This window comes from Sinohyriopsis cumingii, chromosome 1 (assembly GCF_028554795.1).
Source record: "Sinohyriopsis cumingii isolate HCF-2022 chromosome 1, ASM2855479v2, whole genome shotgun sequence".
Classification (NCBI taxonomy): domain Eukaryota; kingdom Metazoa; phylum Mollusca; class Bivalvia; order Unionida; family Unionidae; genus Sinohyriopsis; species Sinohyriopsis cumingii.
In genome coordinates this window covers 23,927,369-23,952,125 of record NC_142961.1, presented here as the reverse complement: position 1 = coordinate 23,952,125, position 24,757 = coordinate 23,927,369, and the positions used below count along the sequence as shown (strand labels likewise).

General features: G+C 34.3%; 2 protein-coding genes across 9 annotated transcripts in view; one reads left to right on the top strand and one right to left on the bottom strand.

Annotated features, from left to right (window-relative positions):
• Positions 1-4,259, bottom strand: part of LOC149806557 (uncharacterized) — a 176,359-nt gene extending 172,100 nt beyond the window's left edge. For 2 of the 8 annotated variants that reach the window (XM_089954603.1, XM_089954597.1), the window contains exon 1: positions 4,004-4,250. The gene's annotated coding sequence lies outside the window, so the exon portion shown is untranslated. Of the gene's footprint in view, positions 1-4,003 lie in introns of all 8 variants that reach the window. The other 6 variants (XM_089954581.1, XM_089954591.1, XM_089954622.1 and 3 more) reach the window with 6 other exon arrangements.
• Positions 4,260-6,579: 2,320 nt separating this feature from the next.
• LOC149806556 (structural maintenance of chromosomes protein 2-like) overlaps positions 6,580-24,757 on the top strand; it is a 57,019-nt gene continuing 38,841 nt past the window's right edge. Inside the window, exons 1-8 of the mRNA XM_089954567.1 lie at positions 6,580-6,839; positions 11,261-11,410; positions 14,384-14,545; positions 15,122-15,232; positions 16,014-16,151; positions 19,436-19,513; positions 20,892-21,104; positions 22,334-22,523. Of these exons, the coding sequence (XP_089810693.1) occupies positions 6,672-6,839; positions 11,261-11,410; positions 14,384-14,545; positions 15,122-15,232; positions 16,014-16,151; positions 19,436-19,513; positions 20,892-21,104; positions 22,334-22,523 (1,210 nt within the window). The 5' untranslated portion in view covers positions 6,580-6,671. The remainder of the gene's footprint in view (positions 6,840-11,260; positions 11,411-14,383; positions 14,546-15,121; positions 15,233-16,013; positions 16,152-19,435; positions 19,514-20,891; positions 21,105-22,333; positions 22,524-24,757) is intronic.

Genomic DNA, 24,757 nt, shown 5'->3' with positions numbered 1-24,757 from the left:
CCAACCCAGTCACATTATCCTGATACCAGGCTGACCAATCCTAAAACTAACCTCTTAATGCTGAGGGCCAAGCAATGCAGCAGCAAGTACCATGTTTTTTAATAAGTCTTTGGTATGACTTGGTTTGAACCCGTGACCTCCCACATCCGAGGCAGATGCTGGCAGTGCTGATAAAAGTTGGCTGATGAAGTCCTATATACACTGTACTAACATTTTTTTTTATGATGCCCCTATGCATGCAATGCAATTTCTATATGTTAGGATCTTAAAGGGCAGATCTATTTCCTTTATGCCAACACTAAACCCATTTCCAAACTGTACAATAATAATGGTTTGAAAAAGATTATTCCCAGCCATCATTAGTATGCATCTGACATCCCACGGTATCCTACCTAGTACATACAAGGTGCAATGCGTTAAGAGTGTGCTTAATATAGCCACACAATCTCATTGTATGGTATAAACAGAATAAATAAATAAATGTGATTCCTATCACTAGCAAGCAGTGTGAATATATGAGGCTCACTGACACTAAATGATAGTTTGACATATATATATATATATATATATATATATATATATATATATATATATATATATATATATACACACACACATATACTGTTAAACTTAATTTTGGTAAAATACTGCTTAATTTTAATCACCTAATTATTTTTTACTTCTCTTTTTTTCACAAATTTATCTTTCATCTTTATTGATCTCCAGTTCTGTCTAAAATAATCAGTCTCTTAAAAATAGTACTTTGAAAGTATCCGTTCATACTGATGAAACTACTGCAACCACTATTGATTTTAAAACAATGAGCATCAGCATCATAATCACCACCATTATTACTATTATTAGTACAGTTGTTTTTGTTCTTGTTATTATCATCATTGATCTGAAGACCAAATATAATATACCTTTTTTCAGAACCATGATCTAAACTGCTAAGTTCAAGGTCAAACACAAAAGAACTGAAGCATGGATGTAAGTTGTCAGACCTTAACAACCTTTAACAAAATGCATGGACATTCATCAAAGGAAATAATTATTTCTCTAGATGAATACTCTGTGTAAATTTTCTTGCAGCCCTTTTTCCATTTCAATATCTATGATGATGAACACAAAGTACATAAAATTAGATGATGTATATTATTTACATTATTTCTTTCCTTTTATCATTAATCCAAATACATATATTGATTTAAAGCTATTCAGAATTTAATAACATTCCTTAATAGAAAATAGTCCATATGTAATGATACAGTTCAGTGCTGAAATGTCAGAGGAACAGGTATTTACCATCTTGTTTAGCACATGAACATGAATGGTATAAAGGCTAGTTTTTCTGGCCTATGAGTTTTTTGTCTAAAATACTATACTGTAACCTAACCATGTAAGTCATATCTACTTACCTTCAAATTAAATGCATCCTACAATAACAAGATTTACCAAGAAAGGTCCTACATTTCCTGACTTACTGAATTAAATTGTTCCATATGCACTTAATGTTGTTAAAACAGCTCACATATATTTATATTAATATATTTTTTCATGCATTCACCTATTATCCAGTATATTATCTCCTCTGGCATTGTCTTTCTTACATCAAAAGCATGTAGCACATCATGAATGTTGGAGGAAATTATTTAATTATTTAACAGAGAAAAGTAAAATAATCAAACAATGGTCCAAATCTCTCCCCACAATTCATCAGCCTAAACAATTTATATGCACCTAGGTTCACCTAAAATAGAGTACATGAGTATAATGTTCTGCTCTGATAGGTGAAGAAGTGGTCTAAAGAAATTTTTGAAAATCTAGGGGTAGTCTTAGAACCAGATAAAAATAATTTTGGTAAATGCTCACACAAATTTGGTAAAAGTAGTGGCAGACACACCATCAGATAGGGTTGCCATATTTGAACTTTCCAAAATGAGGACACAGTGGGTGTATCTGTATCAGTATCTGTACAGAAATGTAAGGACCAAAAAGGAGGACATGGCCAGGAAAAAAGAGGATGTATGGCAACCCTATCATCAAGCATGACCTTATCATGAATAAATGCTGTATCAATGCCTTAAAAATGATAAATATCAAATTATTTATATTATTATTTTTTCTTCAGTGGACTGCTACAAGAAACTCAGGATTTAAGAGTCTATAAAGGACTAGATTACAGCAGGCACAGACAGAGACACATACATACATACATACATACATACATACATACATACATACACACACACACACACAGATACATATATACATATGTAAAATGAATTTGTCCATGTGCCAGATAATACAGAAAAATTACTTAAAGTAACATACGGTCAAAAAAATATCCATGCTTTATTCCTAATAGCACTTTTGCATCATCTTTATGGATGCTCTTCAGGTGAATACATCATTTCTTTACCAAATTTTTGTAAATAAACAATTTGACATCATTATAACATTAATTGCATCAAAATTTATATGGCAAGAAATTAATCACTTTCCTATATCTACCTGTATATATCACACTTGTATATAAAATTAAATTTGTAACATTGAAAAGTCATGCATTAATGTACTGATACACTGTAAAATGTGATCCATACAAATTAAAACAATTAAAAAGTTATTCTGTCATCATAATATGAAAATGTATCAGTGTGTTGGTACAATGTACCAATAATCATGTCTTAATTTTGTATAAATAATTAGCTTGAGCTATTAAGATGTGGATGCAGAGTATGTATGAAATACATTTCCTTTTCTTCAATTAAAGATTAATTATTAGTTAATAATTTATATAAGGGAAAGACTTTGAATATATATATATATATATATATATATATATATATATATATATATATATATATATATATATATATAGAGAGAGAGAGAGAGAGAGAGAGAGAGAGAGAGAGAGAGACACACACACACAAATACACACATACACAAATACACACATATCAAGAGATACTAAACTCAATTTACATGTGTGACACTGGACACATAAGGTGCCCATAATTATTTCATACCTTTGTTTGGTCATTATGCTTTCCCAACTGGTTAAACCCATTATAGCCAACAAAAGCACAAGACAATGGAGGTGTGCAAGCATATCTCCTGGACTTATCAAAACCACAAAACTGCATAAATTCCATATGTTCTGTATGTATAATAAAATTACCATTATCTTTTTATCTATTAAACTTACACCTGAATATGTTGTGCTCATCGTGATCTGCTTTGGTGTTTATGGCAAAGCAACACAAGTAGGCTATTTAGTGCAGAGGCAAATGGAGTAAAGTGCCATGCCCAAAGATGTGCCAAAGTATCAGACATGGACTGATTTAGTGGTAGGATGTACCCTTCAGTCACAAGTCTGGCATTCTAACCACTGAACCACTGTGGCTCCATTGTGCTTATCATATTACGTACATGTTTGTACAAATGACAAGGAACATTCATTGTCACCCAGAAACTGACTTCCAAGAGTCCTAAACTATCAAAAATAAATAGACACTCTCATGGAACAAAACATACCTGTAGTTTATATATCTGCATGTATTCCCAAAACCAATCTATCTTCCAAACGAATTTTTTTAAATGTTTTCATATGATGAAAATTTCAATGAGCACAAAACTTTAGTGCGTTGCCATTTTCACCTCTTTCTTCAGTCTGCTTTCATCAACACCCATCCCTGTACTATGATATTCAACTATTGAACGTAATATCCAATTAAAAGCCATCTGACTTGATACGATACATGACGCTTTGAGAGAATAAAAAGAAAATATCATAAGATACAGTCGTAAAGGCCTAACCTTTCTTATTTTGTCTTTCAGAAGAAAACCTATGGCATGACTTATGATTATGTATCTCAGAAAATTGTCACCATTTGTAAACGTGTATTACTCGTGAAACTATACGCAGTGCATCCATGAGTTAATGTGATAGCGTGGTTAGCAACACAACCATAAACAAACGTTTTCGAGTGAACCTTACCTGAATTCAGTAGATTTCTGTCTCCTTTCGAACAAAATATATTCACAACTCTCCTAAGATCCCATATATGTTGTAAAAATTAGTCTTTTGCAAAATTATTAGTATTATTTTGTCTATGTTTACACCAGCGTCAACACTTCTTCGCCCTAACTTACCGGAAGTGACAACGAAAACGAGGCGAGCGAAAGGTTAAGTGCAAGAAAGAAATTAAAAGATTAATAACAATAATACATGTTAAAAGACAATCTTGCGACTGCGACGCATACCAGTAATAAATTATTGTGTATCTAATTAAAAACCGGTTTCAGTTATTCTCATACAACAATAGCCGCTGTGTAAAATTTATGGCAAAAAGTATTTATCTTTCCTTTTTGTAATTGGAGATACTTGTTTTAACTGGTTTAAGACATCTATTCATCTGGCCGGAATTTTTTTATTTAGAATGTGCTCCAGAAAATGAGCAATTTCCGTTTGCTACAAATACGGAAATGTCAACAAATAAATAAATGAAATACGGCATAGTGGTTCAATAAATAAACAAGTGTTTTAAAAGCAAAATTTCATTAGAGGAATACATTATTGTTTAAATTTTCCACAACGATTTTGTTTTCAAATAGACATAACACATTATATTATATTAATCCATTGACTAAGCATATTTAAATGATAAGCATTGAACATAAATCTGAATCTACCAAAATGACTACACAACCATACATTTTTATTTAACTTGTCATATATAGATAAGGTTCCAGACTATGGAAAAGTGATTGTATTTGTTATGACCACAGAGGTTTAGTCTATAAATATATTAGTTTGTTCATAGTAGGCATTTGATACCAGTTTAACAGAGAAAGATATTAAGTTGGTTGTTTGAGTGATGTTTTATGACACTCCAAGACAAGTAGGCCATGATCCAATGGTAGGTTTCAAACCCACAGCCTTCCAGTTTTAAGTTCAGCATCGAACCACTGCATTACCACAGCTCCTGAGAAAACTTAGTCTGGTCTACAAGGCAGAAAACCAAAAAGAAACAAAAGATTAACTTTCTGAGATAAGATTCTTACTGGTTATTTACTTTCTGAGTAATAAAATGTATATGATATGGTAAGGGTGAAATTTAAAATAAGGGAATTTAAAGACACATTAAATTCAAAAATAATGAATGGTGATGGTTTTTTTTTAAACAGCACAATATCTTTCTTTCATATGAATTATGTTTGAGCTATATACATATCAATACAGAATTTTATTTTCTCCACAATTCTAAAACTATGATTCGTAAAGAGTTTTTTTAAACCAGTGCAACATGTCCCTTTTATATGAATTATGTTTGAGCTATATACACATCAAATACAGAATTGTATTTTCTCCACAACTGAATCTACCTTATAAAAGATCTTGTCTACCATTATAAAAAGATAAATAAAGGCCAAAACAAATTGACTATTGACTCTAATATTAATTTCAAAAAAGAAGGTAGAAGAAACAAAAGATAGAAGCAAAATAGAAAAGGAAATAATATTGTACTGTATTAGACTTAGATCAAAATAAGCTAAAGGAAGAAAATGCCTGAATGTTCCCAATGTACAATACATGTTTATTCCCATATTGATATATCTTTCTAAATATGTAGTAAAGTGAGCACAATAAATGGACATACATTTAAATAGTCAGAAAATGTAGACACTTTTTGGTACTTTTTATTTAATTATCATGATGGTTCTATGAATTATGTAACTATCATTTGAAGTACAAATATTTTTCATCAGGAAACACTGCAATGATGAATATACAAAAGATTGACAGGATTATATACTGCACCAGTATTGACTAATATATCTAAAATAGTAGAAAACATAGAAGAATGTCAGGGAACCGTGTTGAATTTTCAAAACTGCTAATAAATGACAGGTGGTGGAGTGCTTTTAAATGACTCTCTAGATCAGGGGTGTAAAACATATAACCCTCAGGCGAGATAAAGCTCATGACACTCATTAGTCTGGATCACAGACCAAATCTCTTGCAAATTTGTCATAGTTCATGATATGTATGGCTTTAGTTAAATACAGTTATATCAAATCTGGCCTTCTATGGTATACGTGATCATGACACCTCTAATCTAGATGGATTCTGATTTTGAATGGTTGTTTGAATGTGACCATTAATTCATTTAATGCTTGTTTTCAAATTTAAAAAATCTTTAAGAGGTAATAATCTGCATATGTATGCACTAATAAATAGGTTCAAGTTAAACATCTGTCACCTCACAAGGAAGTATGCATTTACTTAGGCCAGGACTTAATGGGAACAACAGGAGATTGATGTTTTTATATGTACTATCGGTAATTTGCCCCATGATATGCGGTTATGATTAATAAGCAAGTAATAAATAATCATCATTATAAAAATATTATGGAAAAAGTTAATTTTTAAGACTATTTAACGTTAACGTGAATAAAACATCTAAAATCAGTTCCGTAGTTGTTTCATCAACTATTGCCATATTCCGTATCGGAAGCAGACGTTGTGATATTATTTGAAAAGAATGCGCTTACCAGTCTAAAAATCGAAAGTGCGCAGGCTTAAAATTGAAGCGCCAGATTTGAGAAAACAAGTTGTGTACTTTATTGTTTATAAACGTTAAATCACAACTCACATCAACAACATGCACATAAAGTCTATGGTCATTGATGGATTCAAATCTTATGCCCAGCGCACAGAGATCAATGGATTTGATAAACTATTCAACGCAATTACTGGTCTGAACGGCAGTGGGAAGTCCAATATATTAGACTCGATCTGTTTTCTTCTTGGAATAACAAACCTTTCGCATGTAAGATTGAAACAAAGTTGCACGAAATCTGTATTATCATTTATTATTATTGTTATATGTAGCTGAACTGTCAGTCCGGGAACCATCCCAATGACTAAGACTTTAGTCTATGTCTGACTATACATCCCCGTTTGTTTGTACCCCCCCTACCGATTTTAATAACGAAAACGTTTAATGTGATAAAAAGTGCAAAGAACTAAGTCAACTGAATTATTGATTTATATATTCTAACCTGACTGTGACAAGAATGGCACTAATACTGGCATCCCCTGCACCATTCATGCTTAAACGACTTTCCATACTATAGTCTGACTATATATCCCCGTTTGCTTGTACCCCCCTAACGATTTCAATAACGAAAACGTTTAATGGGATAAAAAGTGCGCAGAACTAAGTCATTTGAATCATTTATTTATAATTTCTAACCTGTGACCAGAATGGCACTAATACTGGCATCCCCAACACCTCTCATGCTTAACAGACTTTCCAAACTAACACGGCGCCATATTGCTTATAGCATGGGCTAGTTTATTTCCATCAGACAACATAATGATGCAATTCATCCTATTTGGTAACTACCAGATAATTCCGTAAATTACCATAATGTTGAGTGTTTGGAATTATATCCCTTTGCACACATGAACATAGAAATTAAACCGCTTATTAAATCCACGTGAAAGGCAAAGTTCTTGTCATTCTTTTCCTTAGCTTGCTTAGACATTGTCAATATCAGAAGCAGATGACATATATCTGTACATCTGTAGCTGTATACACACCTCATTGCTGGAAATGGACTTCTCCAGGTACTGGAGATGGATCTTGAATATGTCTGTCTATTATATTTAAAACTTCCATTAAGCATGAAATGTACAAATGATGACGGTGTTAGGGCCACACTACTCACAGTCGCGTTAGAAATTATAAATCAATGAATTGACTAAGTTCATTGCACTTTTTATCACATTAAAGGTTTCCATTATTGAAATCGATAGGGGGGTAAAACAAATGGGTTGGTATAGTAAGACTATAACACGGTGCCATATTGCGTATACTATGGGCTAGTTTATTTCCATCAAACAACATAATGACATAGTTAATCCTATTTGGTAACTGCCGGATAATTCTGTTAATTACCATTATGTTAAAAGTTTGGAATTATATCCCTTTGCACCCATGAACATAGAAATTAAACAGCTTGTTAAATCCACGCGAAAGGCAAATTTGTTGTCATTCTTTTCCTTTGCTTGATTCGACATTGTAAATATCAGAAGCAGACGACATATTCTATGTACATCTGTAATTGTGCATACACCCCTTTGCTGGAAATGGACTTGTTCAGGAACTGGAAATAGATCTCAAGCATGTCCGTCTATTATATTGAAAACTTCCATTAAGCATGAAACGTGCAGATGGTGTTAGGGAAACTCTACTCACAGTCAGGTTAGAAATTGTAAATCAATGAATGAATTAACTAAGTTCCTTGTACTTTTATCACATTAAAGGTTTCCATTATTGAAATCGGTAGGGGGGTACAAACAAACGGGGATGTATAGTCTGACTATAAAAGGTCAAAGAACATGCAGCTGACCTGATAACCTGCAACAGCCCTGAATTCTCTATCTGAACCGACTAAATTCCTCCTCCCCCCACCAATAAAAGGGTATTTGTTAACTATACAGAATTATCCTTGTATGGCAGTGCTCAAAAAATTCTGATAGCCCTACACCTGTGGTCCCTCTAATTTTAGATTGGACCTCTCCAATATTATAAGTGAGGTGTAGTCTGGTTCCCTGCTTAGTATGCTCCCTGCGTTGCACTCCACTATACTAAGTCAGGTGAATGCTAACGCCATATTGTCACGTGATCAAAACAAATGGCCTCACATGGAGAGATCTAATTAATCTAACTGTGGCATATTTATTCCTTTAATAGTCTCTTTCTTAATGACACAATATTAACTTTACTAATACTTTTGATTTGAAGTATAGCAGTCATTATCATGTGTTCAAGCTTAACCACCAATTCGTCATATATATTTTTACAAATATTTTTGCTAATAGCCGAAGATGAAGGACAAGGGTACACACAATGTATTTTGATTATATTGCACATTTTACACAGCATCATCTCAGAGATTCCTTCTCCAATCAATTCCTTGATACATTTTATGTCAAAATTGATATGAGGTGATGTGCGACAGCCTAAATATAGCCAATGATATTGACGAAAATACACCCCCCTCTTTTACAAGGAGGTGAGGGTACCGATTGTTCTGCAAATATTGTTCACTTCACTCCATGTCATCTAAAATATTCTAGTTGCAATAAATTCCTTGATTAATTTAACATTGATGTTGATCTCTCGTTAATCTGTTATTTAGCGAGTCCTACTATGCTGCTAATCAAATATAGTGGTCACACGCTGAAGCAGCTGAATGCTGACTACAAATATGCAGCATTGATATTGGCATGCCAGCGCCAGCAACGTTACCCCTGGATACCCCAGCTGCTAAGCTGTTTCAGCGTGCGACTCGCAGCCTGGTGTGTGCATCCATTCAGCCACATGGACAACTTAGTAGTAACTTGATTTAAAACATTGTTTCAAGAGCGCGAAATGGTTGGATTATTAATATTGACTAGCGATTGTCCACTATTAAATATACTACCAAGCCTATGCATAATGTCGAACTCAAAACACTCAAGTTTAGTCTGGAATTATTTCAAAGTAAATTTAGTTGGTGAGTCCAAAGCAAATTTGCACACTTTGCAAAACATGCATTTCCAGAGGTGAAAAGGATTCTAAAAACTATACAACATCAAATCATGTCCAGCACTTGCACTGCAAGCACATCGTCGAACATGGCCTGTTTCTTGCAGATAAAAAAGAAAAGGATGCTGCGCAGTTAACCTCAGCAACTGCAGGAAATCCTTGTACTCTGACTAGCCATTTGCATTTGACGACCCAAGAGCTATTTGTTGGCACAAAGCTATTGCAGAGTTCATGGCAGTAGATGTGCAATCATTTTATACTATTGAAGACATTGGATTTTGACGTCTGATGGCAGAACTGCACTATAAAATTCAAAGTCGGAAGTACTTTTCCACATCTTACCTGACATGCATAAAGCGATACAAAGCAAGGTGCATGATTTAGTTTCTGCCCAATTTGACCTAGTTTGACATCTGATGTGTGGTCAGGCGCGTCCATCGGCATAGCCTTGAGTCTTACGGAACACTGGCTGATGCAAGACTTTCAGTGGAATCAGGTGACTTTAGCAATAATGCCTCTCGACGAATCACACACAGGAGAATATCTGGCGAGAAACTGGACAAATTATGCGAGGAATACAACATTTCCAAAACTCATATCCATGTTCTTCTCTGTGACGGAGGTGCAAACATGGTTAAAGCAATGCATCTGGCTGAAATCGACAGCATCAACTATGTTGCACACACCCACCGCAGTGAGTTGTAGTTTGCTTTGATATAAGCGACCTTACATCATACTTGTCAACTTTCACGCTGGTAGGAGGAAAAAACTCCCAATTTTTGGGGTCATTCCACGCCTAACTCCCGATTTCATAATATTTTCCGATTTTTGCAGAGAACTCTTGATTATTACATTATGTCTTTGATTTTCATTTCTACTAAACAAGAAAAGTCCTACATGTTCTGTTGTTGTAGTGTTTAACGCCATTTTTCAGCACAAGATAGGCTATACATGGCGGCCAGTATTAATGGTGGAGGAAGAACCCGGAAAACCCCCGGGAAGAACCACCGACCCACGAGAAGCTACTGGCAAGCTTTCTCACATAACCACATTAGCCGAATCCGAGACTTGAACTGACACAGACAGAGGTGAGATGGCAGTGATCCGTAATGGTGAGCGCTTTAGACCACTTGGCCACTCGGGGCCCCTACATGTTCTGTTGTATCACCTGTGAATTATTGTTGTGACAAAATAATTATTTTAATATAAAGAATTTGCTTCTTCACTAAATAAGAATAAGTTTAAACATTCACGTAAATTAATGATTTTTTTACCTCTCCAATATTACAAGTTGCATTGACGCAGATCTACCATCACATTTTGTGCCAGCAGATCCTGGTCAGTGCAGTTTTTGGCACAAACCAACATAGACCCTGATGTGCCAGTACACTATGTGATTGCAGATCAGGGTCAGTATTGTTTGAAGTTGGACCCAAATTATAAGCAAGTATGCTCATGCAATGGCATTGAACAATTTTCATACTCCATTGACACATCAATATCCCAGATGTCAACTGCCACTCTTAATTGCATAGAGACAATCGTGATTCTCTTTCACTTGCAAATGCATGTTTAATTATTATGCATAAATATATTATCTTCAGTTTGGCATAAATTGCATAAATTATACATTTTCTGAATTTCTCGTCCAGGTTAGAGCAACAAATCTGCAGGAATTGGTGTACAAAAATGGACAGGCTGGAATCACCAAGGCAACTGTTAGCATCACTTTTGACAATACAGACAAGTGCCAGTGTCCCCTTGGTTATGAGCAGTATGATGAAATTACTATCACTCGACAGGCAAGATTTGGCTTTTCATATACATCAATTAGCTAGGCCATACATTCTTAGTATTCAAAATAAAGGGGTGCACACAAGCAAAATGCACACGTATTAGACTTGCTGTATATAAAAGTTTAATGACCTTGTGCAGATAGGAAAAAGTGTGGACTCAGAAAAGAAATGTTATTTTGGGTTTAATGCCATTTCTCAGCACAAGAAAAGCTATACATGGCAGTCAGTGTATCTGGTGGAGGAAGAACCCAGGAAAACCTAGGTAAGAACCACTGACCCACAGGGAGCCACTGGCAACTTTCTCACATACCCACACTGACTGAGCCAGAGACTCAACCCATTCATATAGAGGTGAAATGGTAGTGATTGGTAAAGGTGAATGCTTGAGACCACTCAGCCATCTAGGGCCACTGGTGGGTACAAAGACTAATTTTTATGATGTGATACTTCCCTGTTGCTAATGCTTCATTAGATTCTTCCAACCCACTCTGATGTCCTACAAGTGGTCTGTTCCTAAAAGGGAGGACTGCTACCATGCATGGGCATGTGATGAGAGAAGCTGTCATTGATCTACGTTCATTTTAGTTTTTAACTTCAGGAATTTTTCCATCTAATGGCAGGTTGGCATTTTTCTTATACAGATGAGAAAGATAAACATTGCAAAAGTGATTGGTAAGCGTTACATCATTGTTTTAACTCCTCCAAAAAGCCGTTTCAACAAATGTGTTGTCCATTCCAGACAGGCTTCCTACATTCAGAAAAATTTATGCTAAGATTCCTAATTTACTTGTTGAAGGGTTGGCATCTAAGCTGTTAAAAATAGATCTGGACTGAATAGGAATTTTGTTTTCCACCATAATATGTTGTCTTCACTTTACCTTGATCGATTGGAATACTGTCAGTTTGAAAATATTGCTGTTGGGTAATATTCTGTAAGTAAAGATTACTGTCAGTGTTGGATCTCTGGAAATTATTAAGTTTGCCTGATAATAAATGTAGGCAGAACAGAGTCAACAGAATTGTCAGGAAGAAGAATCACTAGACCTCCATTTTCTTGTATTTGAACTGAAATTTTAGTATTTTTTTCTGTCCATATGTCTGTTCAGTTCACAAGCCTTGCATTTAGTTCAGTCTCTTCTGAATTGATTGCTCGGTCATACAACTGTCCATGTAGATGGCTCTTGGTGAGTACAGCAGCATTATTTCAAAAGGTCACCATGACCTAAATTTAATGTTTTATAGACTTCCAATGGGGCTTGCATGCAGGTCTGTTTTTCATACATTGTTAACAACATTCATGAAATTTATTATGTAGATCCATTTTGGTGATAACAATGTAATCATACCAAAATTAGGTCACTAACCAACATTTCTTGCTTCATTGACTTCTGTTTAGTTTTTTGCATTAGAGTTGGTTTCTTGACAATTGGTAATCCCAGAGTCCTGAAACTGGAAATGTAGATTAGCCTTTGTGAATATAACACCATAGTACCAGAAGTTGATTACTGTGACCCAACTTTCATGCTTCAGTGACTTCATTTCCATTTTAGGATTTTATGGTCAGTTTCTCATATACAGTCAACTAAACAGTCATACCACAGACCTGCCAACTCTTACGATTTTTGCCATAAGTCTTACGAAAATTACCCTTAAATTACAGACATATGGCATACTAGCAAAAACTATGGAAAAGCTATCGTTGTCGAAAAGTCCAGATGATTGGTTCATCCTGGTTTTATTTGGATCCGGGTTTCATCTTAGAATTAGTAAAATTAATCAGGGAACCAAACTAACTTTACAAAAGCACCCCAGACGCTTTAAACTGCACCTATTTGTTCATGTGAAGCATCTGCATGATGAAACTGTTGATTATAGAATTTTTTTAAATGGTACCCAGAACCAGAAAGATTGCATGTTTAAGGGAAAAATAAGCTTCTAGAAAAGTGTTAATAATCAACATAGAAGTACTCAGATTTTGTGAATAAATGCTGGAAAGGAAAAAATTACGAAAATTGGACATCACTTGTCAATTTGAGTATGTCTCGTGGTGGGAGATATGATTGCTGTCGTCATGTGTAATGGAAAACAATTTCCAAGAATTATGTCAGGTTGAAAGATAGCAATAAGCCATTGAGCTGCATAGGGTTTTGGAACTAGGGTTTGTGCAGCTGTACTAGTGGTAAATAAAGTCAACGCATACTTTACAAACTTTTCATTTGAACGTAATGCTTATCGTCGATGCGTCAAATTTTTAAGTTTGTTTTCTAGCTTTACAGTAGCAGTTATTGATATTCTGTTACACCTTACTGAGATGGCCTCGTCAGGGTTGGCAGGTCTGATACCAAAAAAGGGGTGATTGAGTATTCATTTTCTGTCTTTTTTCAATAAAACTGGTGCTTAAAACTGAGTACAAAAATTTACTTGGACTTGAGGCTGCAAATTTAGAAACCTAGTCATCTTATTTATTTTATTTTTTTGCCCATGACTCTATATCAAAATCTAATTTAGATGTCCGTGGTGGATATTTACTCCCAACATTTTATAGTCCAAGTAAGAAAAAGTATCTTTCCTGTAAAAGGCTTGAAAAAAGTTTTGTCTGTATCAGAATATGTAGGCTTTTAAAAAAATTTGTAAATATTGTTAAATATATAAATTGGTGTGTTCTTGATCAGATACTCACTCTGAAGAACTACACAGTATCCTGAATGGTTACTACTAAATAATAAAAAAATGGAGGATTTTAAAAAGATCAGTCAGGTAAGAGGAGACAAATTTTTTTACTTGGCCTTTATATATCTTTTAATTTATGCCCCGGTACAGGGATATTTCTTTATAAAAATGAATTTGCAGTGACAGAAGTCATTAAAAACGATAGAAATTCGTCAAAGGCATCAGCTTGTTAAAACCAAAATTGTGTTTCCTGAAAAAAATGCTTAGTGCTCAGTTGTCTCACAGTTTACCATTCTTTATACATTTTAGGTTGTTGTTGGTGGTCGAAACAAGTACCTGATAAATGGGAGCAATGCAAACAATACAAGGGTGCAGGATCTTTTCCGCTCTGTGCAGTTAAATGTCAACAACCCACACTTTCTTATCATGCAGGGACGTATTACTAAAGTTTTGAATATGAAACCACCAGAGGTAAGGCAGCCTTTTCTATTATGTCTTTTGATTGAAATCCTAGACAGGATATACTTTAAATAAACAAACAAATGGGAGTCAAAAGACAATAAAAACGGAAGTAAGAGTAATTTAGGTTGTCTATGTTCTGATTGCCAACTTAAATATATTTTGTGTGTTGTTCATTTCCATAGTATATTTATATAATATGCCATATCTTTGTAGAACATCTGTAAGTTTTAGATCAAATAATTCATCTAAAGTGTTGTAAAGAACTCTAAGAAAAAGTTGTTTATCAGCAGGTTGAAAGTTATCGTATTAGTTTATATGTAATGTAATTTTATGCCTTGTTTGAAGAAAAAGATGTAAATTACTTAGCGGGAAGAGCTATTTTAATTGTTCTGTTTCTTTGTTTTCTTTGTGTGTGCACTGATAATTGCTTACATATGAATTAAAGAGAAAGAAATCAGAATATGTTTTGTGAATATGTTATAAATAAGAACATACGTAATATTAAACTTTGCAATATTAGAAATACTTTTTCAACAGTTGCTGCAACACTCGCAGGTATTTCTCAACTTTCCTGATATTTTACAGATTCTTGCCATGATAGAGGAAGCAGCTGGCACCAGACTATATGAAAGTAAGAAAGAGGCCGCCCAGAGAACCATTGAAAAAAAGGATGCCAAGCTGAGAGAAATTGACATGGTACATCTTTATACGACTACATTGATGCAAAAGAAGTCATGATACACCTTATATTAATACTCTCTTTCCAGGACATACGTATATATGCAGGGTATATGCTAGAATGTGGGATTAACACTAATCTTTAAAGAAAAATTATGCAGCATATTTGCAGGTCCTACCTTTATTTCTTCATTATATTTCCCCAATATTTATAAAATTCCTCCCATTTTTATCAAATGGGTGGGGGTGATTCTCCCCTAAAATGCAAGTTCTTGAAAAGACCCTCTGTGTGAGTATGTATGTAAGTGTATATCTATGTAAATCTGGAAAATTCTTGAATTTGTCTGAAGGTATCCAGCATGTTAAAAAATATAACTTTTTAACTTCACAATTTAGGGGGTTTTTTTAAATGTATTTTACACAAATAATGAATGAATAAATGCCTTTTAGGTATGTGTTTTTCCTTCTCATTTTTGTTTCAATTTATATTGTGTTAAACAAAGTTCATTTTCTATATGCAGTAATCTTTGAGGCTTTGGATGTCCTTAAAAATTGCTTGCAACAACTTTCAGAAGTTCTGTGAACCAGTATAGTATAATGGCATGTCAGGACAGGTGGATCATGCAATGTAGATGGTTTAATTTTTGCTTTGGAAACTAATTATCAAAATCATCCTAGATAAGGATATGTAATGATACCAAGTTTTATTTGAAGCTACAAAACTTATCTTTCACATGTGCAGAGACAATGTGGAAAATTTGATGCCACGGTTTGATGATTCTGTGAAATAAACTTTCAGATTTTAAAAGAGGACATAACCCCAACCCTAACCAAGCTGAAGGAGGAAAGGTCCTCATACTTGGAATTCCAGAAAATCAATCGAGAACTGGAGCACCTGAACAAACTACACATTGCATATGTCTTTGTCTGTGTTGAGGTGGGTACTTTAAAGTGCAAACTTGTTTTTAATATAATGTTCCAACATGGCAGTATAATGCAAGAGTAAGCACATACTCATGGATCGTCCTGGGCTTCGCCAGTGTCGCAAATTGCGATTTTTTTTTTCCTTATTGGCGACAAAAATATCCCATCTGGCGATTTTTTTGGTGACATACTTTTTGGTTATTTAATTTGTACATACAATCGTGGATTTGGACTGGATAAATTAAAAGGCAGAACGAAAGGAAGCCACAAACTTGACTAAGCAATGCATTCAAATCAATCTGTTACACAAATGATCCTTTGTTCTTATTGACAACCCCATCTTTACAGTGCATTGTTACATCATAATCTGCTTATGCTGACATCTGGGCTGAGGACTGTAGGCTGCGATACAGTCAATCATGCTACCGCACTATACCTACAACTGACCGACTTCTGAAGATGTGAATTGAACAGATACAATTAATTGTATGGCTAATCCTTCTGTTTTTTTTATACATATACCAATACAATAGTTTTGCTGAACCTTCATAGAAAACTGATAACCTTTGAAGTACCGACTACTGTGTATAAATACAAAGCAAATGGAAAAAATCTCAATCACAATTACATCTGTCGCTAGTGCAGCATTTTACTCATTGATCTTTTCCTTTTGCTATCAGTCCCATGTTATGGTTGCAGAGACTTAAACTCCGCAACAAGAAATAGCAAAAAAAAAAAAAGTTTTGCATAATTAATAATAATTATTTATTTCTCAAAATACAGGAGTGAAAGAATCCCTAAATTGGGTGTGAATTTATGCTTATATATACGGTCCAGTATTGCCAGGTGTTGACTCGTGTATGTTTCATTCGTGGGAATGGAGATCCTATTTTTCTTGTCAAGAAAATTTATACAGCATTCAGTGATCATTCTTGGGAGTTAGGAACTGACATCAGAAATAAGCTCTGCATCTCATCTCTCGAGAATTTAATGAGAATCAGCATGTACAGATGTGAAAAATTAGACTTTGAAACTGCATTCAACAAGTGGGCAGCCCTAAAATCGCGACGGATCTTCATGTAACACTTTGTAACATTTTGTTAATGCTTGTTGTAATTAAAGTATTAACTAACCCATCTTTTGTAATTTTCATTGCCTCTTACATTAATAGACTAAATTAACACTTGGAAAAATGTACACTACTTGTTTTGGCGACACTTTTTGAAAATTGGCGACAAAATATTGAGGTTGGCGGTTTTTTTTGCGGCAGCCTTTTTAAAGCCAGGACCATCCCTGCTTACTGTATTTACTGTATATGTTGGGACAGTGTATTTGTTGGATACAAAATAATTTTAAAAGTAATTTTTTGTGTAATGTATGTTTTGGGACACATGGTTTTTTCGAGTTGTGTGTGACACCTTTTAAATAATTCAAAAATTACATGTCGGAAATGCTCTCCTACTGAAATTTTATTTTAAAAAATATAAAACTGTATGTGAAATAAAACTCTTGAATCCACTGCAGCAGCATCTCATCAGCACAAGCCTTTTCCTGCATATATGTGATCCATTCTTTTGGTGCATGAATATTTTTTTTAGCTTTCTCATACCATGAAATATTGTTAGAGGCAACATATCACCTGAAGCGGAAACTGCAAGGACTAAAGTCAGATTTTTTTCAAATCTGCATCAGTCTTGCTCATTTTCATACTTTTGTCTCCCATTTTATCATCAGTCCATCCAGGAATGCGATCAAAGTACACTAGAATTTCATCCAGTGTTAATGATCATATTGTCAGAAAAATCATCTGCTTTTCTTCTGGCCTTCACAAATTCATCACATGATTTTATTTTCTCCAAATATTGTGGGCGACGCTGGGTCATTGATGTCTGTGCACAAAGCACTATATTGTATCACTTTAAAAATTGTTCCATTGTTTCAATTTAATTTCAAAATTCCGGTTAAAAGGAACCAAAGTTAGCTTCCATATCTCAGTCATCTTTGTATATATATATATAAATAATAGGCACACTGACAAGTATCCAAAATCGACTTCTGAGGTCAGCTTGCTTTGCAAGAAAATAACCTTTGTATTGATATCTTTTTAAAAAAACTGGCTTCAGAGTATTCAAAGTCTGCCTCTGAGGTCAGCTTACTTTGGGATAAAAATAATCTTTGTCTTTGATGTCCTGTCGGTAAGTTCAACGAATGAATTTACTGCTTGGTGCTAGTTGTGTTTATTCACCACCCAGGCTTCTATGTGCATAGCATCTGTACTTATAATTATTACAAATGGGTACATAGTATATACAGCATTAATTTGCTTTAATGAAACTTTTTTTAACCCATGCTAGCAAAAAGATTGTCACTTGTATTCAAGTGAATGTGTTTTCAAATAATGGTTTTTATTTGCAAGATACTGTCACACAGTAGACCTGGATATAATTCAGTCTTGTTTGTTTTTTTTACACCTAACACCATGTCATGTGTGAATGACAGTTGTCTTCAAGATATCTGGTGATTATTTCCCTCTTGTTTGTGATTTTGTTGGATCCACTTTTCAGTTGTATAATCTACTTAGATCTTTGAGCACAACCAAACACAATTTGTTTCTCAATTTTCATGTCAATGAACGTGTCGTGTGTTATCAGACATAAGCGATACATGCTACAGTATGAAGCCTATGCTACATATACAGATTTTATGGATATATTTTATTCTTTAATGCTCATGTTGAAAAAAGAAAAGGAATAAATGATAACAGTACAAGGTTAGTTTCTTTCTTTTTATTGACAAATAAGCATTTTGTTTATCTATTTTTTTTGCAATGTGCAATGTGGGGAGCATGAATGCAATACAAATTTATTTTTTTGTTTTTTTTTAAGTCTTGGGACATATGCTCGAGGTGAAAAAAGTTTCATCATAATTTCTGGGATAGGAAAAATATAATTATTTTTTTGTGTCCTAAAATATATAGTAAATACAGTAGCTATAATAGTGAATAGGAACAAGAAATTTAGTTCCAACCAGAGGGGAAAAAATGGCATTCTTAATTGATCATATATTGATATACTCTGTTCCTGGTTTTGTCAATAGTTTATAATCGGTTCTAATTAGAGGCACAGTATATTTGAGAACATAATACATGGCATTACAATTCATTTTTAACAAAACTGAAGCAGAATCCACGGATAAGTTCAAAAGCAAATATTAAACACAGTAAGCTCAATAATAGGGCTTATTTATGTGTCTATTTATTTTTAACTATTACTAAAAGGTATTACTCTATGTTGACAGGACAAGAAGAAACGTTCAGCTGAGGAGCTGGTAGAGATGCAAGACAATATGCAAAAATTAAAGGACAGAATAGTGGAGGTAACTATATATCAGACCACACCGAAAGGGCAATAAAGGTTCTAATATACAGCATGGCCCCATCAGGAAAATTTGGAGTGAATGTTTTCCTCAGTCACAATATACAAACAGGGTTATTTTTGTATTCTTCCATTTTTCACTCTTTAAATCAATTGTATGAAAAATCCAGATATATCATAATGACACTAAATAATTTCTAACATCAAGGTTATACAAATCCTGATGAGCTGCCTGATGCCAAAAATTATACCAAAGATTGGAAGTAGTGATCACACAAGTCTCAATAAAGTGTGCTGGCTGAGTGTGAAATACATTCTTTTCTTTGTGTGTACATTAGTCTTACATACTGTTATTTAGGAATGATTTGTATGGAATTTAAATTTTGTCAGTGTCACAAAATAAAAAATATCTTGAATTTTTAATGTACTCTAATTAAAAGCTTTTAAAAATGTATTATTCAGCAGATTTTTCCACTTAATGCTTTATACAAAATAGTCACACAGTCATGGACAAACAACATATTTGTCCTGTTTTTATGATCAGATGTATTCAGAAAGGGATGCTTGATACTAATATTGTGTGAATCAATGTCAGTGGACCTTAGCATCTCTTTATGTTAACTAAATTCCTTGATAGATTATTGTCATACTTTGTATGATGCATTATGAACCTAAGTCATATTGAGCTTTATATTTGCTTTTCCTCTTTACCTTGGGGTCTAAGTTTTTGTCTGAGAAGAAATAATTTTAAGAATTTATTGAATTGGTTAATTCTCCACCAGAGTTTGAACTAATTTCTTCTTGTGCTTTAAAATTCAGCTGTGTATTTTGTGTATTTAAGTTTTAAAACAAATTTCCAGATACATTTTAGTCAATTTGCTTGCATGAAATATGCAAATACACTGCTTGTTTAGATCTCTTTTAACGTTTTTTTCATTGGCTTTTTTTTCTTTTAAACTCTGTAAATTCTCGTCATACTTGGAATGAACTGTTATTGGCTAATGCAATGTATTCTAAGACAGGCTCACTCAGCCCCTCTGGTCTTGGGGTGAATGGCACAGTCATACCTTTTTTCAGTTTCTTTATTTATATTTCATAAACCGCTTCATAGGTTTTCTTCATTCTTGGGGTGATCATTATGAAGCTAAGGCAATCATTCTTATGTTGCTCACTCTACCTTTTATCTTCAGGTCAAGGGCACATTTTTAATAATAATGCTTTTATCATAGGCTTGACGTGCAGACCCTATTTTTGTTATTAAAAGCAATGTCTGTTAAATTTGAAAATCATTGTGTAGTTATTATGCATTTTCCTGTTTGTGTGAGGGTGGGCACATCTTAGGCCAAATAGTTGAACTATTAATTGAATTCATATTTCAGATAGAACAGCAAGTAAAGGACCTCGATAATGTGATAGCAGAGTTAGAGAAGAAGAGAGATCAAGAGTCAGGGAGTGTAATGCAGAAGTTGGAGGCCACACTTGCTGAGAAACAGAAACAAGAGGCTCTTGTACAGAGTGCTGTAGATAACAAAAAAGAGGGTCTGAAGGCAGAAAATAAGAGAAAAAAGGAACTGACAAAGAATTTGACTGATGTATGTTTTTTTAAAATTATTTTGTTTATTTTCATTTTAAAGTGTTTTAAAGTGTTGCATGTGGTTAATTTTGTCAGCTTTATAAAGAAATCCCAGTACATGCAATATCATTCTTTGACATTTTACATATTAGAAAGGAGCAGCATCAAGGGCAGTGAAGCAATATGCTCTTGTGGGTACTGATGTTTAAAAATAATGGGATGACCCTGTGACCCTGGCATTTCAAAATCACACATAGGATTATCTCTTTTCTTTGTAAGCTGTGGCAGATGAGTTTGTTGATATTTGCTCAAATTGTACATAAAAATTCTTGTGGGTAAGTATATTTTTACATAGGACAAGTAATGTCTTTACAAGCCATTTGCCCTTGGCTTATGTGCATGGAATTTTTCTTGAGCACTTGTGCAGTGCTGTGACCCATCCATTGTTGCTTTGTTTTGTGGGGAAAAAATGAACTTAAAGTTTTAAAGCCATGACTTAATGACATTTTATTTATAAGTATGTCATTGTGCATCAAAAATCCCAAATCTCACCTTTTATAAAAATTGTGTTTTGTCATACACAAGGCTGGAAGGATATGTTCCCAAAGTGAATAACAGAAGTGATGAGTTTAAGAAAAAGTGGACCCTATTGTCAACTTTTGATACATGAATTCTTATTTTTTCTTTACTTTCACATCAAACAAACAGATAATTTAAAACACATTGTGTTTTGTGCCCCATACACCCGGTCAGGTGATGATGTAGGGGAAATGTAAAATCCTGACAACTTACTAAAAACAAAAGTATATCATTTAATTTATATTCTTTTGGCTAACCAGACTAGCTGAATCGGGATTTACTGGTTTAAAGCAGGTTGTACTAATGTTGTCCAATGCTGTTTATTTGTAATGAGGTGTGGAAGTTCTGCTTTGACATATTACTTTTCAGGTTCTTGAAAATCATTTTTACTTCCTCCAAACTTATTTTAAACCATATTTTTGTATGCTTCCTGGAATATTGGCATGATTGGTTCATCGACAACCTTGCCCCTTTGAGTTGCCGTTCTCCAGTGTTTCACTTCTTTTGGTTTGTATCACTTATCATTCTGCATATGATTTTCACTCCCTGAGTCTATATTTGAAGTCCAATAAATTTATTTTTGAGGCTCTGGAAAATCCTTGAATTTCACATGAGTGGATGTGTATGAGCCCGATACCTTGCTGAAGTGTCATTTGCTATTTATTTCAGAACACAGCAGCTGTGACAGCACGCAGTAAGGACCTGGACAAACTTGCCAAGGAGCTGGAGAAGCTTCAGACTGATAGTAAGGCAGACCAAGAGGCCCATATGGCTGCACAGAAACATTATCAGGCTGTCAGTGCAGGGTTGTCCAGCAATGATGATGGGGAGGCTGCCACACTAAATGATCAATTGATGAGTATGTAGCTATATATATGAATTGGAAGCCATTACAAAAATCCACTTTTTATACTTTCCTTTTGGTGGAGTGTAATATTTTATGACCCAGACCTGTAAATCTTTTTGAACTCACAATAAAGTATACTAAAAAAAGACAGTAAATTACAGGCTTATGGAACAATATTATGTATTATGAAAATATAATCGTTGTAGTCGAATCTGTATATTGACTTGACTGGGTTCAGTCTAGATCTCAGTTCTCACATTAAACTGTTGGCTTGAGTAGCCCAAACATTGATGTTCTTGCAAATTCCCACATGATCAAGGATTTGCTTTTAGGTTATTGCATAATCTGGAAATATTTAGGAAATGCAGATATATTGATGGCACAATGAACTATCTGTTATTTGAAAAAATCCGAATAATCCGCACTGTCACATGAAAATCAATATTCAGGTAACTTGGCCATGCTTCAGTAAAAAGCAGAAAGGCAACAGTTGCATTTATCAGACATTATGTATTGTTGATTGGGTGTATCTCATCATGGAAGTGATGATTGCTGCTGCCATGAGAAATTTAGAAGACCATAAAGGTTATGTCAAGTTGAGAGATCTTTAAGTAATTTACCTTCGTGAGGTTTGGAACTGCAGTTTCTAAAACTGAACTGGATGTCATTAGGGCTGAAGTGTATTTTATGAACTTGTGTGGCCTTCACAGTTTTGAATCACACTTCTAAACTTTTCAGACGCTTGATTTCCATGTTAACAAGAGCAGTACATATTTCATTACTCCTTAAAGAAAATTGGTCTGACTTATGGAACAGTATAGATGGCCTTACTGAGAAGGTATCGTTAGGCTTTGCTGATTTGATGACACTGTTCAATTTTCCTTTTTTGCATCAAATTTCTTTCATTTCTTATCAAAACAGCAACTTTCTCTTCTTGTTGTACTATTATGTCTGCAGCTGACTCTGGTGGCACAAACCAACTATTTGTTCCTTATTCTGGGATTCCATATCTGAAAGTGTCCAACCAGAAGAATGTTCTGTAGTAAAATCTTCTTTCAAACAAAATCTGTCAGACAAGCCAGAAGATCACCATTGCCATCCATTTTTCAGCAAAGTGCTTTAGATGAGTTTGCTCATATATTGCTGCTATAGCAATGACCAGTGAAAAACTGGGTTATGTTCTAAGTGCACTTTTAGTGGCTGACAAGGAACTTGCTCCTTGGTACTTTCTTCGCTCCTTATTAATCACTAAAACTCCACTTAATGTAAACTATCACAAAATGCCCTTTCCCAATGGTTTTCAATACACTTCTTTACCCACCCATTACAATAAATTATCTTAAGACATTAGTGAATATTTAATGCTCATTTTAATCTTTTAAATATGATATGTACTGGGTTAAGGGAGTGCAGCGTCAAAAATTATTGACAATGCCTTTCTTAAGTATAATCCTGTACTCACTGCTGCAGTAAAAGGATGATTCCAGCTAATGGAGATTCTATTCTGTTGCACATTTTGTAGGAGTCTTTGCCATATCTATGTTGACAGTTTGTCAAACAGTCTCTTGTTTAACTTTTAACTAGTACTAATATTAGTAGCCCTATCAAATGGGGACCTTGCCATGTACAATGTCTGTCAAGGCTGTGATATTGTAGCCAGCTTTCAAAACTTGCTTTCCTGTATTTGGTGTCTATTTTTGCTATATTGTTGGATTTCTTATCTATTACATCCTTCACAGTTGCCACAGGAACCTATAACATTCTTCACATATGATGTGTGCAAAGTATGTTACATGACCATGCGACTACCTCCATTTTCATAAACTATGTGCCACATGCTGAATGACTTCTAAAGAAAATGACTGAACCTATGATGCCAAATTAGCCTGTCAGATATCCCATTACACCAGTAGAACTGGGTTTTCAGATTGGTGCAGTTTATTTTGCATGCACTGTCTAGAATGAATTCTGCATAGTAACTGCAAGACCACATAACTTAATCAAATGTCTAGGTCACTGAGACCCATTGGTCAGTAATCTCAACCACAAGTCAACAATGCCCTACTAGTTACTACACTGAAGGGGGGGGGGCTTATTTATTTATCCCTGCCTACCCACTTCCACCCCCTTTTTTGTTTTCACAGACTCAGAGTGCTTTTAGAATTTGGGGTCTTTGTTGTCATCTGCTCATTCATTTGAAACATTGCAAATAAAATATATTATCAAGTTTGATAATCCTTTCTTAG